Source organism: Macrosteles quadrilineatus, unplaced genomic scaffold, assembly GCF_028750875.1.
Source record: "Macrosteles quadrilineatus isolate MER2022 unplaced genomic scaffold, UCM_ALF_1.0 Scaffold_9__3_contigs__length_116548681, whole genome shotgun sequence".
Taxonomy (NCBI): domain Eukaryota; kingdom Metazoa; phylum Arthropoda; class Insecta; order Hemiptera; family Cicadellidae; genus Macrosteles; species Macrosteles quadrilineatus.
The window spans coordinates 15,509,768-15,527,134 of record NW_026542602.1 but is presented as its reverse complement, the minus strand read 5'-3'; the positions used below and the strand labels follow the sequence as shown (position 1 = coordinate 15,527,134).

At 34.2% G+C, this 17,367-nt stretch overlaps 1 protein-coding gene across 2 annotated transcripts in view; it reads left to right on the top strand.

Annotated features, from left to right (window-relative positions):
* LOC129001988 (trifunctional purine biosynthetic protein adenosine-3-like) overlaps window positions 1-17,367 on the top strand; it is a 43,602-nt gene that overhangs the window by 9,390 nt on the left and 16,845 nt on the right. For both annotated transcript variants that reach the window (XM_054429459.1, XM_054429458.1), the window contains exons 9-15: window positions 537-756; window positions 1,412-1,634; window positions 2,166-2,364; window positions 4,616-4,743; window positions 7,725-7,842; window positions 8,792-8,989; window positions 11,519-11,665. In XM_054429459.1, coding sequence (XP_054285434.1) covers window positions 537-756; window positions 1,412-1,634; window positions 2,166-2,364; window positions 4,616-4,743; window positions 7,725-7,842; window positions 8,792-8,989; window positions 11,519-11,665 — 1,233 coding nt within the window. The remainder of the gene's footprint in view (window positions 1-536; window positions 757-1,411; window positions 1,635-2,165; window positions 2,365-4,615; window positions 4,744-7,724; window positions 7,843-8,791; window positions 8,990-11,518; window positions 11,666-17,367) is intronic.

Below are 17,367 nucleotides of genomic sequence, written 5' to 3'. Positions count from 1 at the left end.
ACTATAGTCAAATTTTAAGGAAATGAACATTTTTACAGTATACGGAATGTACATTTTTAAAACCATTCAACATTTGTATGAGGATGAGAAAATAGAAGTTCAATAACAACACAAGGTGGAAAAATATAACTGTAAGAAGCTACCACTGTCTAGAATTTTCAAAATGAAGCCATCCTATATTGGAATCTATTTTTGAGAAACCTATCCATATCACTTTAAAAAAGGAGCAAAATGAAACTAAATTCTTGAACAAACTAAAATTTTGTTTAATCAATCTGGCTCCCTACAGTATTGATGAATAAGAATAAGAATTAAAAAAAAAAACTATACTGTCACACTCTACAAATTATGTAAACTTTTATGTATTTTATAGATTTTAAATGTTGTATAATTACTGTAAAATGTGTTGACACTATTCATATGCATTACTACAAAGAATAAAGACAATTTGATTTGAAATTACAAGTGATCATCAATTCATTTGATTTTTATATTCATGGAAATAACAGAGGTAACATTTCCATTCCGTTTGTCAGGAGTTGAGAGGCTGTATGACAGCCCAGACCTGGTGGTATTCCACTGTGGCACGGCAGAGGTGGCGGGGGAGCTGGTAACTGCGGGGGGGCGAGTGTTGGCTGTGGTGGCGAGGTCCCCCCATCTGGTGACAGCTGCAGCACGTGCCACCGCAGTTTGCAGCACCATCACTTTCCCTGGTGCACAGTACAGGACAGACATCGCACACAAGGGCATTCCTAGGTGTGGATATAATACAGGATCTAGTGCTAATGGTGCCTGTAGGAAATTTCTTCAGGGAGTAAACCAATATCTTGAACCAGGGACAAGGGAAATTAAATGGTCCTACCCACAAACAACCCTAACATAAAACACTTAAAATTTTAATACATACTTTTTTAAGCTTCCTAAAACCTGGAATTCTTTTGCAAATTGTTTACTTATTTGTTATTTTACCTTACAATCTTAAGTTTTAAATTAATCAAAACAGTGTATATAATTGGTACTAGGTACTAAATGGAATCAGAACATTTTTAATAACAAACTATTTCTAAGGTGAAAACTATAAAATTTTATTAAAAAGACTGTAATTGTAATGTGTGTACCAGAATGAAATGCAGTCACAATTTTCTGTAATATTCCTCTTGTAATCATCAGTCTAATGTAAAATCCTTTTACTTATCCATTAATCTTAGATTGCGAAAGTAATTTTTACATTTTGTAAAATTTGTTTACCAAACTGAAAGATTTTACTAAGCTATTTATTTGATAACCTTGATAATAAAACCTCGCTTCCATAGATCTGTCCCATAGCCTGTCACATCACTATCTATCAGGTAAATTATGTAATAGTATTTAGTCCTATTTTTTCACATTTTCAAGTGTTGTTTGCCTTCAGGTGGATCCTGCAGAGAGGCAAAACAACGTATAAGTCTAGTGGTGTAGATATAGACGCAGGAGAATCACTTGTAGATGCTATAAAGCCAGCAGTGGCTGCCTCCACACGTCCGGGCGTGATGGGTCACATTGGCGGCTTTGGCTCTCTCTTTGACCTCAAGAAAACCAACTACAAAGATCCTATACTGGTGTCAGGGACCGACGGAGTCGGGACTAAACTTAAGGTATGATTGTTTTATGTAATCAGGAGCATGACGAGGTGCACAAGTAGAATTGATTCAAATCATTTAGGGAGTGATTGTAATTCGTAATAAATGATAGGATGACGTAATATTTTAGATTAGTTAAAAATACATAGTACAAGAGGAGTTCTGAAGGATACAGCATATTTTGTGAATACATTTGTGTAGGCTTTATGAAATTATCTGTTATGAGGCATTGGTTCAGTAGAAAGTATTATAATGCACAAGTACCATTCTGTTGTGTGAAAACTATTGAGGAGTTCTTAGCCCTTCAAACTAATGTACCTTCTATCTTTTCCCTTAGGTCAACCTGTCAACCAAATATGTCTGCTTTTTACCTCAGCTGTTACATCTATAGGTCTTTATTTTACCCACTGATAAAGAAATTTTGCCATACTTTTCAAATTCGATCTTACTTAGTAGAAGAAAGTTATACAAAGCTATACTTATAGGTCCAATTCCTCTTACAAATGACTAATACCTCAGTTGACAGTAATGTTCCTGTTACCTCAGATTGCCCAGGAGATGGGTATCTACTCCACTCTAGGACAGGACCTGGTGGCGATGTGTGTCAATGACGTCCTGTGTCAGGGAGCCGAGCCTCTCTACTTCCTTGACTACTTCGCCTGTGGTCGTCTGCAGGTCTCCACAGCTACGGACATCGTTGTTGGCATCGCAAAGGCCTGCTCTATGGCCGGGTGCGCTTTGGTTGGTAAGGAAATTGCTTAAGTGTAAATGATTTTGGTTTGTAGCTAAAGGAAGGACAGTGTACAAGGCAACGTGAATTGGTTGGTAGTTTGTGCAGTCTTTTTCTGTTTGTTTTTTTTGTGGCTTTTACATTTTACGACCTGAACGCCTTAGTGCAGTTAAGTGCTTATTCAAAATACTTCTCATCGTTATTTTATATTGTTTTACTTCAAAATCTCTAGGAATACAATTTGGAATACAATACTAAGATTGTTTGCTAGAAAATCAAAAGTATTGAATGAAGAAAGATCAGAAATAATTTTCAAGCATTAAAAAGACGTCATAATGAAGAAGAAGAGAGGAAATGTGGTAATTGGTGTTTATAATCTTACAAAAAAAATGAAAATGTTCATCAAAATACTACTTACAGCTATAGGTCGACAGGTCAAATAGCAACCTGCACGAGGATTTATCGCACATGTAAGAGGAAGTCGCTTTCCAAGCAGCCGACCTATAGTAATTAACTGACTATTTTGAACACTCGCCTAATCATAAGTCACACGCCAAAACAACCAGTAGTAAACTCTTGCTTAGATAAAAATAAAACCATATTTCTTTTCTACTTTTCACACTAGAATTAAAAATAACTTCCATTCTAAACTGAAAATAATAGTCATTGTAATATTATGATATACCTTTTCTTAAAACAAAACCCTTTCAACGTACAAGGGTTAGTGTCTAAAACAGCCTTTTTCAAATTTACTGTAACTCCAAGTGCTACACTTGAAATAATCTAATTGTTGTGACGCTACTTTCTGCACTGGAAAAAATATTACAAGTGCAGTCGAAAACGTTTGCCGGGGATAGCTCAGCCTACAATGGCTGGGTGAAGTTCCAGGGTCTGCGACAAGGTCAGGGAAACCACTAGGCCAATAGCTGGGTCTAACCGGTATAGGACTGGCTCATACACGGGCACTGTGAACAAGTCGATAACAAGTCACCAAAACAAACGTGCAATAATCACCACCAGGCCTACGCCGATTCTCCACTCTTCTAGGGGGTCGTTGCTGACTACGCAACTCAGGCTTCGTCCTAACTATCCAATAATTCAGCCCAGAATGCCTAAAACACAGTGAGTTACACGACGACTTGCCAATAAAAACCACAACGCGAGTTATCACCAGGCGGGGTCTACTAGCCCACTATAATCCAATACACAACTCTAATGCCCAAGCTAAGAATCAAACAGTTCACTCAATAATAATACCATATAATAGTACCAGTATACTATAGGCAGATTGACTAAACCTCTAGTAGCTGGTCTAGATGTCAATTGCACTACTATTAAATTATTGAGCTACTTAGTAGCAGATAAATAAATATTAAATACGTTCCAAACACTAGATAAATATATTATCTGATAGCCGGTAATCCGCTATCCAAGCTACCAAGATAACGTGTTGGATTACTAAACAAGCTGTTCAGGTTAAATTAAAATAATCAAATGATTAAACAATAACAACCCTACTACTGCTACTGCTACTGCTACTACCAACTTTATATTACTTAGCTGGGCTTCTGTTAATAGGCTAATAATATTAGCTACTAGCCTACTGGCCGCGTGCTTCCAACTACGCACGCCAAATCGTGCAGCCTAGGTTTGTCGGGCCTCAGAGTGATTAGTAATGTAACTAACTCTTGGTACAACGCAAAATAATATCTACCACAGTCAATAAATTATATTATTTGCGCTCTAGCGCCTGCCCAGAACCGTCAGGAATATACTTTAATATTATTCCTGACACCTGTAAATACTAATTACCATCAGGCTTTGACCAGCACGGTTACAACTCTAACTCTCGCAATTAAATCGGAAATGAATGTTCTTAATGTCAACTATCAACTCTTAAACCAAAATATAATAAAACGTCGTCCACTCACCACAAGTGGGTCACTACCCAACTTGAACGCCGACACTCACTGTCCACCAGTCCCACTGTACCGTACAACACCAACGTACACCAGTACACCAGTCGTCTCCACAAGACACACACTCGCTCTTCCTCACTGTACGGGATCCACAACTAGAAGAATGTCCTTCTCGGCTATCCGGTAGTTCCAGGATACCCAAGCTTATCCGAACTGATAAGCCGGGTCAAAGGGCGCTAGCCAGGTTCACCGCCGCCGCTTGCTTACCTCAACAGACGCGCGGCCCAATAACGAAAATTTACCCCACTAGGAAAAATAACTCGTTACACTGTAAACAATATTTGCAGGAGGCGAGACAGCAGAGATGGCAGGACTTTACAAAGATGGAGATTTTGACTTGGCAGGGTTTGCAGTTGGAGCAGTAGAGCGGAGTAATGTGCTGCCGCGTCTAGACCAGATCAAACCTGGTGACAAAGTGAGTTCTCTTTCATTTTAGTTTTGATTCCAATTTCAATATGTACGAGGTGTTAGCCCGTCCTACGTACGGGAGTAGTCAGAAAACTGTGTATAAATCAGAACATATAGCTTACCCGTATAAAGACAAATTTTTTAGCATCCTACAGTAGAAAGAGTAATTATCAATTGAGAAAGTGTACAGGCCTAGTCAACGATATCACCTTCCAATTCCATCGCATACCTGCCTCTTCCATAATCAATATCAACACAATACAATCACTCATAGCCTACTATACACAATTTCCAGGTCTGAATAGAAACTCCCTAAAATAAATCGAAAACTTCCAATAAAATTCACAGTACACATAATTATAACGTTGGTGTCCTGACATCATTAAACGAATCGTCCACACATATCCTTTTATCTATTTCACTGCATCAATTGCTAAATAAATAAGTGTAAACAAAGAAAAGTAAAAACAGCAACATATAGTTTGTTTTGGTAAACAGCTGAGTGAAAAATAAAATAATATTCATTTAACAAAAGAACTGGTCACATGTTGAAGGAATTTAAAACGTAGAACACGCTAGTAAAGCTAGTGACGTAATTAATTTTCTATGTTTATTATCAATTCCGTTATCAGTTCTAATATCCTTAATAATTAAACCACCCTCATTGAATCAATGTACACCGTAATTCCCCATATTCATTTATTTAAACTATAAAATATTCAGTGCCTCCAAACGTAACCACAACTAAACACACGCCAAACAACTTTTTAGATTTCATAAAAGGATGGTTTGTCGAATTGCAGTATCCTAGGCCAATGATGTTGTGCTCAATCTATGTCATTCATATCTGTATATCTTTGGATAAAGCCCGTCTGGGTTGTGGTGGTAATTTAAAATTGTATTCATGAGGATTCTTGATCTCCTTCTTTATGCATAATTTATTACAATTATGCATTTAATTTATTTAGGTACATTTTTAGTTGAAGTTAAAGTAATATATTATTGTTATTTATTCCAATAGTTTATTTATTATTGTTACTGTTGAATTTTTACAGATATTTGTGTCTTTGTTATCTTTTTTTTTGTTATTAATTACTCAAGAGACAATTAAGAACTCATAAAACTGCATGCTACTGATTCAAACTGACAAAACTGTATGGTAAATAAGAAACAATATTTTTAGTGCCGACAAACCATTTGTGGTTTTTGCACTTTTGTATCCTATGTATTGGTAATTATTGTGTAAATAAATTTCTTGATTGATGACATCAATATTTCCGGGCCTAATCCAAAGTTTAATCATTCAAAAACATTGATTGTAAACAAACCAAGATGAATTAAAACGTGTAAAAAATGGATTTTCCTACTCTTTTCTAAAAAAGTTAAGCAATATAATAATTTGCATATCCTTTTTTTAAGACTCGTGTACAGAGCCTCGACTTGTATACATCGATGGTGTTACTTTTCTCGGTGGTCTTCTAATCTAACTTATTTCCTAAAAATCAATGACAAATCAGAGTAAATAAAATAACTTAATAGTTCTACAGAGCATATTTATATTTAACCAGCTGTTAGTTAAAAGAAAATTATATTGCACTAAAACAAACCGAAGATTACAAAGATTTATTTTAAAAATCCTTTGAACATCCTAGTATTTTACCTATGTATATTTAAAAAAATCTGTCATCCTCTTATCGAAGGATTGAATGTATCAATGATTAGCATTACACATAGTATAAATGAGTCAACCCTTAGTATGTCTTTTAATTTATTCCAAATGCTGAATTTGTGACACAAAAGCTGAATGTTTACAGCTGTTATGTTAAGCAATAGTTATTTGTGTAACTAGTGGTGAAAGTGGCACTTTGCTGCACACGAGAGCAATGTTTACGGAATGATCTCGAGTGCAGCAAAGGCCTTCTTCACTCGTGTTACACATTATATTTTTCCTACAGTCACTATGAATCATATAAATAATTAGTCTTTCAAACACTATACAACACGTTTTTAGATTCAGCTGGCAACACAAATGGTGCCCTTAGAGAAAGTAGTACCCGCGGTCCGTATCACTCCGCTATTTTTCCTCGGCAAGAAATGTGCTCCGCGTTTTGAGAATATAGTTCCGTATGTTTTTGTAATTTGAAGTGGTTTCCGCGCCTAAAAAACTGCTTTAAATGTATTTTTTTTGTTTATTAAGATCGTAGGAATGTTTTAAAAACGTTTAAAAGAAAAGTCCAGGAAGTTCAGAAATACCGAAACTATAAACACGAAATGACAGGTTAAATCGAAGTTATAATAGTCAATCAGCTGCTCATAGTATTATTATCTTTAAGTGTTGCCAACCTATTTCCAAGCGTACACGGATTACGTGCATAATAGAACCACGCTGTTTTGTGTTGTTTCGTTGGAATCCTGATGTGCGGCAAAGTAAAAACCGTGCGGCAAAGTATAAACCGTACGGCAAAGTATAAATATGCAGCAATTAGCAGCTTTCTGTACTATAAACAGTACAAGGAAGCCAACATTGTCGGGTGACTGTAGGAAAATTATTTTATGCCAAAAGCTAGTTTAGAATCTTAGCGTCGGCTGCTAGACTTTTTAAAAATTAAAACTTAATTTCTAACAAACTGGGACCCTAAACTAAAATTATGGCTTCAACATTCCCTAGTTCTCAAAATTATCTTTCTTTCAACACAAAAATCATGAAAATCTGTCGAGTGGTTGATTCAGAATCGTGAAATAAAAAAACACTGTTTCGTTTTAATATTAAAGATTAATGATATTATTATTATTCAATATTTAAACACACTTGCCCCTAAGCTACATAGAATTTTTTTTTATTTTTGGACTTAATAAATTCAGTTGCTTGACTTTAATCATCAACATTACCACAATGTTTAATTTATGTTCCTTAGTAAAAGTTTCAATCCTAATTTTGCAGAATACTCGATTTTTTATTGGAAAGTTGAAGTGTTGGTGTTGTTTCAGGTACTTGGACTGGGGTCGAGTGGAGTTCACAGTAATGGCTTCAGTCTTGTGCGTAAAGTTATGAGTATGCAAGGTCTTGGTGTCAAAGACAAAGCTCCGTTCAGTGACAAAACTCTTGGTGAGTAATACAGGAAGAATATAATAGTTTAGCTAATTTGAGGAATACTGGAATAATTTAATTGTATATTGAATATTAACATCAAATCTAATATATTTTGATTCTTTAAACACATTAAGTTTTGTTTTAACTTAACTTTCTATGGGATAGAGTATTTTTATTTGGCTGCTTTAATTTTGCAAAATTGTTAAGATTGATGGCAAAAAATAATACATATGCCTATTTTAATTAGGGGTTATGCGGGCTAGAATATTTTACTTGGGGTTAGGTAAAAAATGTAGACCCAAGGGTCTTGGGCCAAAATCGGGATTGCTTCGGAAAGTATTGCTTTTTCTTAAAATTGGTTATACAAAATTGGTTTATACTATAATTGGTTTAAATAATACTGTACATGATCTCTCCCAATATTACAGGGGAATCAAGAACATATTCTTCATACAGCAAAGTCTTCAACATATCCTCTGTGTTGCTGCGAAACTACGACATCTTCAATGGTCATGGCAAAATCGAGAACAACTTCCGCGGTCATAGTGACTGACATCATCATCTTGTCCAACATGGAAAATCCATGAACATCACACACAATTGTGGAAACATAGTCAATTTTCGATTTCACAAGTTCGCAGACGCTTTCTGCAAAAACAAAAAAAAAGCTTGGCTCGACCTCACTTGAGCTTGACCCAAAAAGTATTCCTGGCCAAAACCCACCCTCGAGTCAACTGTCAGCATCAACCCACCCTGACCTGTAAATATCAGGGACCCGCAGTCCCCTACTTATAATTCGTTTCTTGGGCCTCCAAATGTGTGGTATGACAAAATAATGACTAAACAAAATTACCTCCTCAGATAATCCTTGACAATTAAAGTAGAGTGAAGTAAAACTTGCTATTCTGGGTTTTAAGTTTAAGCCTTAAACGTTTTATTTGATGAAACATTATTTGATGTACAGGTGAGGAGCTGCTGACTCCCACGAAGCTCTACGTCAAGTCAGTGATGCCTGTGATACATCATGTTAAGGCTCTTGCACACATCACTGGTGGAGGTCTGATAGACAACCTACCACGAGTGTTGCCTCCACAACTGGGTGTGACACTGGACGCTAACTGCTGGACCATACCTCCCGTCTTCTCATGGCTAGCCACCTCAGGTATACACCCCAAAGTCGCCGGAACTGTGTAATATTACATGTTATTCATTCATCATTAATGAGTGAAAATTTAAAAACGTACGTTTTCATGTCCCTGGCCTTTTACTTCGTAGATACTGGATTTGTAGTTTATTATTATGTATTTTAATATTTTTTGGGACGGGGGCAACATGTTACACACATTTATTTGGTTTTAAATAGGTTCTAGGTATTTTTTTCGTATTTTTAAAGTCTCGAAATTCACGACCATGACGTGTCCCTAGGGTACATTTTCCAACTTTCACGCTGTTTTTAGACTAATTATTTATGCCGAAATATATCAAGCCATATTTTTATGTCATCAATAGTTATTAAACTTACAAAAAAGGAGCATATTATAATTTTAGTGTCATTGCAAACTGACTACCATGACAAAATAAGTCTGTCCCTCGATTTGGCGTCACGACCATTTGGGAAAAATTTTCAACTTTGGAGCACGACAGTGGCAAGCCTGGCGTCGATTGTGTCAGTTCGTTTTAGAGACTAGTTCGGGGTGTACGTCAAGTTTGTTGTGCCGGTTGTTTTGTGTTGAAAGAAGTAGTTACAAGATTAATAAAGGTAATTTTGTGTTTTTTGTAATTTTGGTGTGTCCGGACCATACATAGTCATTTGATGAAGTAGACGTGGGGTTGATTTTTGTTGATATGATATTTATATTGCTACATTAACCTAGAAGTCCACTTTGTATCCTCGAACATGAGGTGCAGGGCTACCGCCAGAACAGAGCCAAATAACACGTAATGTCCCGACCAAAGTTTCACGACCATCACGGGTTCTTTCACGACCAATCCAGCCTTATGGGTTATACTGTGTTTGGTCGTGACAATAACTTAAATATCATTGTAAATTGAACAGTTTAGTTCAATTGAAACACATATTTTTACTATAACTAACAGTATAGTTGAAGGATTGTTTACAAAGATTTAATTTTTTTCAGACAATTCACGACCGTACCGCTTGTCCCTGACCATCACGTTGATGATTTCTATCATAAAAATTTCAAAAATTAAAATATCATCATATTTCAATGTTTTATACACAAAAGAAGTACACCTCTATAAAAACATAACGATTTTTCGGGTCTCAGGTAAGTTTTTTCGGAGTTATACAAACTTAAAAAGATTTTATTGGCTTTTTTTCAACTTTTTAAATTTTTTTATTTTTTTCTAGAAAGACCATATATACCAAAAGCTTAGTGAGCTGTTTATTGTATGATGGTCATAAAAGTTAATTAATTAATAGCAAAACATAGTTACAAAAATAATATTAACTATTTTTAATATTCAGTTTGATGTCCGTGATGGTCGTGACATAATTTCGTGTTTTTCCATCAAAGATGCTCTATTAATAAAAAATCACAAAAGATATTGCGTTACCATGGACATTTTATGAAACTTCAAATGTCAATAAAATTAAAAAAATAAAAAAAGTTTCAAAAAACGGAACAAGAAATTTTAAAAGTGCTTTTCCTGAAAACGTACGTTTTTAAATTTTCACTCTAATATTAATTTCTATTTAATTTTGTGCGTTTTCTCCTATAATGTTTGGTAATGCCCCTAATAATGTGCTAAGCTATCGTATTTTATGTTAGAATATAAAATGTCAATGTCAATTCCTACTTATAACAAATAATATATCCTTGTAAGAAAATTGCAAAATAATAAAATCTTAAATATAGTATTATTTTTCAAAAATAGTCAAAAGAAAATAAAAAATTACTGTGGCAAGTGTTATTTATGTGAATTCACCAGCTGTACCTTTCAACAATGGACAAGTGACTTCCAGAGCTTCAACCATTGCCTCTACCCAGAGCCTGCCAGCTCTTCACAGTGTTAACATCACTTTATAGGACATTGTGCCTAAATTAATTGCATTCCAATGTGTGGTCTAAGTTTTAAATTGCTTAGTACCAAAAGTATTAGGGACAATTGCCTAGAAATGTACCAAGTTTAAACCAAACCCTATTTTATTTTATTGCTTGTAGTACAAAGTCTCAGAGAACAAGATAAGAATGCGAACAAAATTCTAAAACTCACTTGGCTATCATACAAAACGAAATTCTCCCAAAACTCACCATCCAAAACAAAACTTTAGAATCTCAGCAAGCTGAAATCCAAAATTTAAATCAAAATCTGCAAAATGTGAACAAGAAGTTGAAACCCTCAAACATAGCAAAAGCTTCTAAAACTTCTAAGGCCCATTTAAAATTATATGCAACGTAAATCTTCTGTTGATTTTGATACATAATTTGATGGGAATAAGTGATTTTATCATATGATTTGTCAATTTAAAATTTACCCTTTGATTTGCAAAAAAAAAAAAACAATATTTACCTTGCCTATTTGCAAATTAGGTTATTTAATGCCTCAACCACATTGAATAGTATCTAGTATAAAAATTTTTAAAGTCAACAAAATGTAAAAGTAAAATGATTACTGTTTGTTTGTACCAGTAATCTCAAAGATTTCTTGGCCGAATGTTTTGCTGCAGGAGTGATCAGTGAGCAGGAGATGCTGCGGACATTCAACTGCGGCCTGGGTCTGGTACTGGTTGTTGCTGCGGAGACAGTAGATGCTGTCTTGGCCAAGCTGCCTGAAGCAACAGTCATCGGCTCTGTATGCAGCAGAGTTTCTACTGGTAAAGCTTTTATGCTATATGATATTGTTCCTTATTTAGTGTATTTCTTTCTATGTTACATGTATTTTGTATTGTTTAATGCGAGGAATCTCTTTATCCTCATCTTGATCTTGATCTTGGTATCATCTTTGACCAATAAATGGAACTAGATATTAAAATTTTTGTCAGTTTTGTTGGAATAAAAATTGACGTATTTGAGTTGAGCCTCTATCAGAGTGCGCTGATTTAAACTGCTGGTTTCTGTCAAGTACGCCAACTTTTAAACAAAGCCAAACTGTAAGGATATGCTGAGTTAAACTGTTGGTTTCTGTCAAGTACGCCAACATTTTAACAAAGCCAAACTGTAAGGATATGCTGATTTTAATTGTTGGTTTCTGTCAAGTACGCAAACTTTTTAACAAAGCCAAACTGTAAGGATATACTGATTTAAACTGCTGGTTTCTGTCAAGAACGCCAACTTTTTCTTTTTAACAAAGCCAAACTGTAAGGATATGCTGATTAAACTGTTGGTTTCTGTCAAGTATGCCAACTTTTTTAACCAAGCCAATCTGTAAGTATATATGTTATTGTAATTTTTAAATGTAAAGCAGCTTTTATATCACATCAACTATCACAGTGGCAAACTCTTAAGGGAGAAAGTAGAACTGTAGACCTTTATAAACTAGTAAGTGGCTAATTCAACTATGATCTTTTTCAATAAAAATTGGCTTCAGGTGGTCTATATTTAGGGAAGACTTATTTATAATTAAGAAGTTAACGACCATACAACTTAGACCAGCACTTAAAAGTATACAGTTGTACCGCAAGCCTTGAACCAAGTGCTTGCATTTGATGGTAAAATGATTAATTGCATAGTTTGCACTTTTTGTTCAAACACTTGATGATATAGGGTAATTTATAAGATGTTTAAGATAGCAGTAGTATTGCTTCCCCATGTATCACTTTGCCCAATTATATGCCAATTTTGGAACAAACAGTACTTTACTATTTAATTTTGCCTTGTCTAGCCTTTTTTAAATATTAAATTTTATTTTCTTCTTCAGATATTCATAGGCTATACTACAATTGGTTAAATGGTGAGCAATCAATGATCTTCATAGTAATATACATGACATTTAATTAAATCAAAATTCTTCCCTTCTAAGTACATTACTTCTTGTAACTAATTACTTCTAATATAAATGAGAACAGTCTTACTTTAGTCAGTAGACTTGCAAATATAGCACCGGAATGGTACCCCAGGGCTCGGATTCGAGTTGTCAAATTGGTAGCCACAGCACACTTGAAACTCGTTCTGGAAATATGTCCAGAAAATACTAGTAAAAGGTAATCATTATTTTAATATTAGAGCATTTTAAAATATATTCATACCTTTCACAGCATGTGATTTCCTGACCAAAACAATCATGAATAGTACTGTGACAATTGTTACTTTACATTTTAATTTAACAGTTTCTCAAGGTGAAGTTATATAAAATCATCACATAATTATTAATTCAAACATATTAACATTAATTAGCATAGCTTGAATAATATTTAATTAATTTTCAATATTTGTGAAACATGTGCTTTTTATACAATCTGTAACAGGAAATTGACTTTGTATTTACATTATAATATTACACTTTGTGATCACTTGCAAAAATATGAATTCATTATTTATGACCATATAAGAGTCTTGATACCTGAAATACAATACATTATACATTTGTTCAACTTAATATTATAATTAAATAATTTGTAACTTACATGACAACGAGTGTGTGTTTGCTATGGGGCCCAGACATGAACTAGAACTGAACTAATGACTTTACCATGAATCTCATCTTCGACCAAGGATGATAACAGCTGATTTGCAGGATAGCCAACAGGTTAGAGTGATTTGCTCTTCTTAACCAAACAACAAATTATATCATATACTGTATTTTATCCTAAGTGCTCATTTAATTTACTTTGTTTTAAAATGATGAAAATTAAAATATTTACATAGTAGTACAAAATATCCCCACGCTTCTCAATTTTCAGCTATTTTAAAACTAAACACTTTCACTTATGAACTATTATAACTTAAAATAATATTTCCTTCTCTTCATTTATCATTTGAATTCGTGCCTTTTTATCAACAATGCTAAGACAACGTACTGCACAGCTGATAACCTGCAATAGTAGACATCTTTGCTGTCTGAGCGCAGCACTGACCAGGCGGCGGGTCATTGCATTATTATTGTAATACCAACCTCATGTTTTACATACAACTTATTTAATTGCATCCATTTCACCGATATGAGTTTCATAACTGATACATTTTGCCCTTCAAATTACTAAACGACCTCTATTTACAAGAAAATTCATTATTATATGATATAAACCAAACCATGTCTGTGAGTTTAAAATCGTAATACATTTATTTAAATACAACATTTCTGTATTTCTCAAACAAGGAAACAAGTTGCGTTGGCAATACTGGTCGCGTGATTTCAGATATTATTTTATTCCTAGCTACACATTCTTCTTTTTCATTATGTATCTGTTTAACGTGTGTGTGTGTCGTGTTGTGTTTGTGTTAAATCGTGTGTTTTTAGTGTTTAAAATTCATTTATATACAATCGTTCAGTGTAGTGAAGTGTTATGTACAGCAATTAATGTCTCCTAATACTAATTCTCATTCTCTCTCTACATTTATACACAAATATACAACTTTCGCATCCCATTCATCATCTAGCATACAACACATTAACTCAAGTCATGCATCCCTCTTGTGATTTAACCTTTTAATATCTGAATTCTTTCGCGTTGTAAACTCTAATCCAAATCGTTACGTTACACAATTATTGTATTACGACCTTAAATCATCCCTAAATAACATACATAAAATAATTAATTCCCTTCTCAATCTCTGAATCTCATCATGTTATCTCATGTTAACTTTTCCCTACATGACTTAACAAGTTAAAATTCCAAGTATTCCCAGTAATGTTTTGCATCTTAACCTTTTTCTTATTTACATTTTCTAGTAATGCGATTATAATACAAAGTACAATTCTTAGACTCGTTTCAATTAACCTGGTTCATATAATTTCAAATCTATTATATGTACCTTCCTAACATCAAGTGGGTCACTTGTTCGTTGTATCAAACATGTTACATCAGTTAACCAATGTATTATGCGAAAAATTCCTATGTATCTGGGGGCTAGTTTCTTACAAAACTTGTTAACTTTGCTACTTAAATAATGCGTTCTGACATATACTAAACAATTTAGCTTAAATGGATGTTTAGTTCTTGAAGCGGAGAATCTCTGACGGTTTCGGTTGAATTGGATACTTTTTCTTGCATTCATTATAGCTTTCTTCAGATTTTCTTTTCTTTCTTCTAAGGTTAATTCCGATGAAATTAGGCTCTTGATGTCCCATAGGTTAGTCAAGGCGCAGCTAGGCTCGTGGTTAAACATCAGTTTGAAGCTACTGGATTTTGTTGAAGAGTTTACAGCTGTGTTGAGACTAATCTGAATTAAATCCAGCTCTGTATCCCATTCAGTTTGTTTATCATGATAAAAACTTCTTAATACGGCTCCTAGGTCTCTAAAAATGCGTTCCGTTTTGTTTCCACTACTTTTATATGCAGGAGTACATCTTTGGCTGATAAAATGTTTAAATAAATATGACTTAAATTGGTTTGATACGAAATAACTAGCATTATCTGTAACAATTGTTTTTGGTATAGAAAAGTTGGCAAATGTCCATTTCAATTTTTCAATAATGGATTTTGAATTGCATTCCTTCAATGTATATAGCCAAGTATATCTCGTGAATGCATCGTGTAATGCTAATATATATTTGTTCCCTTTTTTGGAACGTACTAGAGGTCCTAATACATCCATGTATATTGTATCCATAGCATTTTCAGCAGTAATTGAAATTAATTTTCCCTCATATTTTCTTTGTGTACTTTTTGACATCATGCAAATGTTACAAGCTTTTACTTTTTGTGCTATGAAGTTATTTAACTGAGGATGGTAAAAATATTCATTTATTCTGGCAGTAGTTCTTGCAATTCCAAAGTGAGCTCCAAAAATGGTGTTGTGGTAAAATGTAAATATTAGATTAAATAACTTTTCAGGCAAGTAGATCCGTGGTTTATCTTTGCTATTTTTGTACATTAAAATATTGTTCTTCATGAAATAACAGTTACTATGTTCTCCTTTTGTTATACTAGCTTTTATCTTAGTACAGTCAGCCTCATTATTCTGTTGGTATTCCAATTGTGTGAATGCTAAGGGAATTTCATCTACTAAATTGCAAAAATGTTTATCTTCAATGGATGACTTCGGTGATCTGTTATCTCCTTCATTCATGGATTTTGTTCTAGTGTGATTTTGGGTTGCATTCTTCTTATCAGTTTTGCACTTATTTAATATCATATTTATTTCTTGATGTGACTCCGAAGTTATTTGATCATCTTCATTAGGAGTTTCCGCATATAATCTTGATAAACAATCCGCCAGTATATTTTCGGAACCATGACGAAATTCAACACTGTAATCTAGATTTATTAATCGCTCTACCCAACGAGCTAAACGTCCAATCTTGCGTTTTGTGTTTAGGACATAACTTAAAGCTTGATTGTCAGTAATCAGTTTAAATTTTCTCACTTCCAAATATTGGTGAAAATGTTCCATGGCATATATAGCGCTTAAGGCTTCCTTCTCATAGATAGAATATTTTAATTCTGCATCTGTAAATTTTCGGGAAAAATATCCTATCGGTAATAAATCTTCTAAGTCATTGGCTTGTAAGAGTACAGCACCAGCACCTATGCTAGAAGCATCCGTTTGTAGTACAAATGGTTTGTTAAAATCTGCCAGTTGCAATAACGGTGGGTTACTTATGTGTTGCTTTAGTTTTTCAAATGCTTCCTGACATTCATTATCCCATTTAAATTTAACACCCTTTCTCTTAAGTCGATGCAATGGCGCGCATATATCTGAGTATCTCGGGATATATCGGCTCCAGTATCCGCACATACCTACGAATCTGCGTACCTGTTTTACTGTGTTCGGTACGGGAAAATCTTTAATGGCCACGGTGCGCTCGGGATCAATGCATATAGTGTTATCTTTTATGCGATGGCCAAGAAAATTTATCTCCCTGCAGAAAAATTTGGCTTTTTCTACATTTACGGTAAGGTTGTTTTGAGATAAGCGGTTTATTACTTCCTTTAAATGCTTTAGATGATCTTCTTTGTCCTTGCTATAAATTACAATGTCATCCAGGAATTTTATTAAATATACAAAGTTTATGTCGTGAAATAAACCATCAAGATAACTTGATAATACGCTGCTACCTACTTGAAGTCCAAAGCTGACTCGCTTATATTGGTATTTACCAAATGATGTGCAAAAAGCTGTTAAATGGCGGCTGTCCTTTGTTAAAGGGCATTGTAAAAATGCTTTGTTCAGGTCTATTACAGAAAAATATCGGGCTCCTTGTAGATGTTGGTATAGGTTATTTAGGTCACCTATAGGGTAATCCATTTTTACGAGTTTCTTATTTAGTTCTGTATAGTTTATAACTAATCGGTCCTTTTTGGTGAGGAATGCGGGTGATGAATATGGACTAGTCGATACTTCAATGATATCTTGAGCTAATAAATCGTCAACTATGGTTTTCATTTTTTGTAAGTTTGGTGGACTTAAGTAGTAA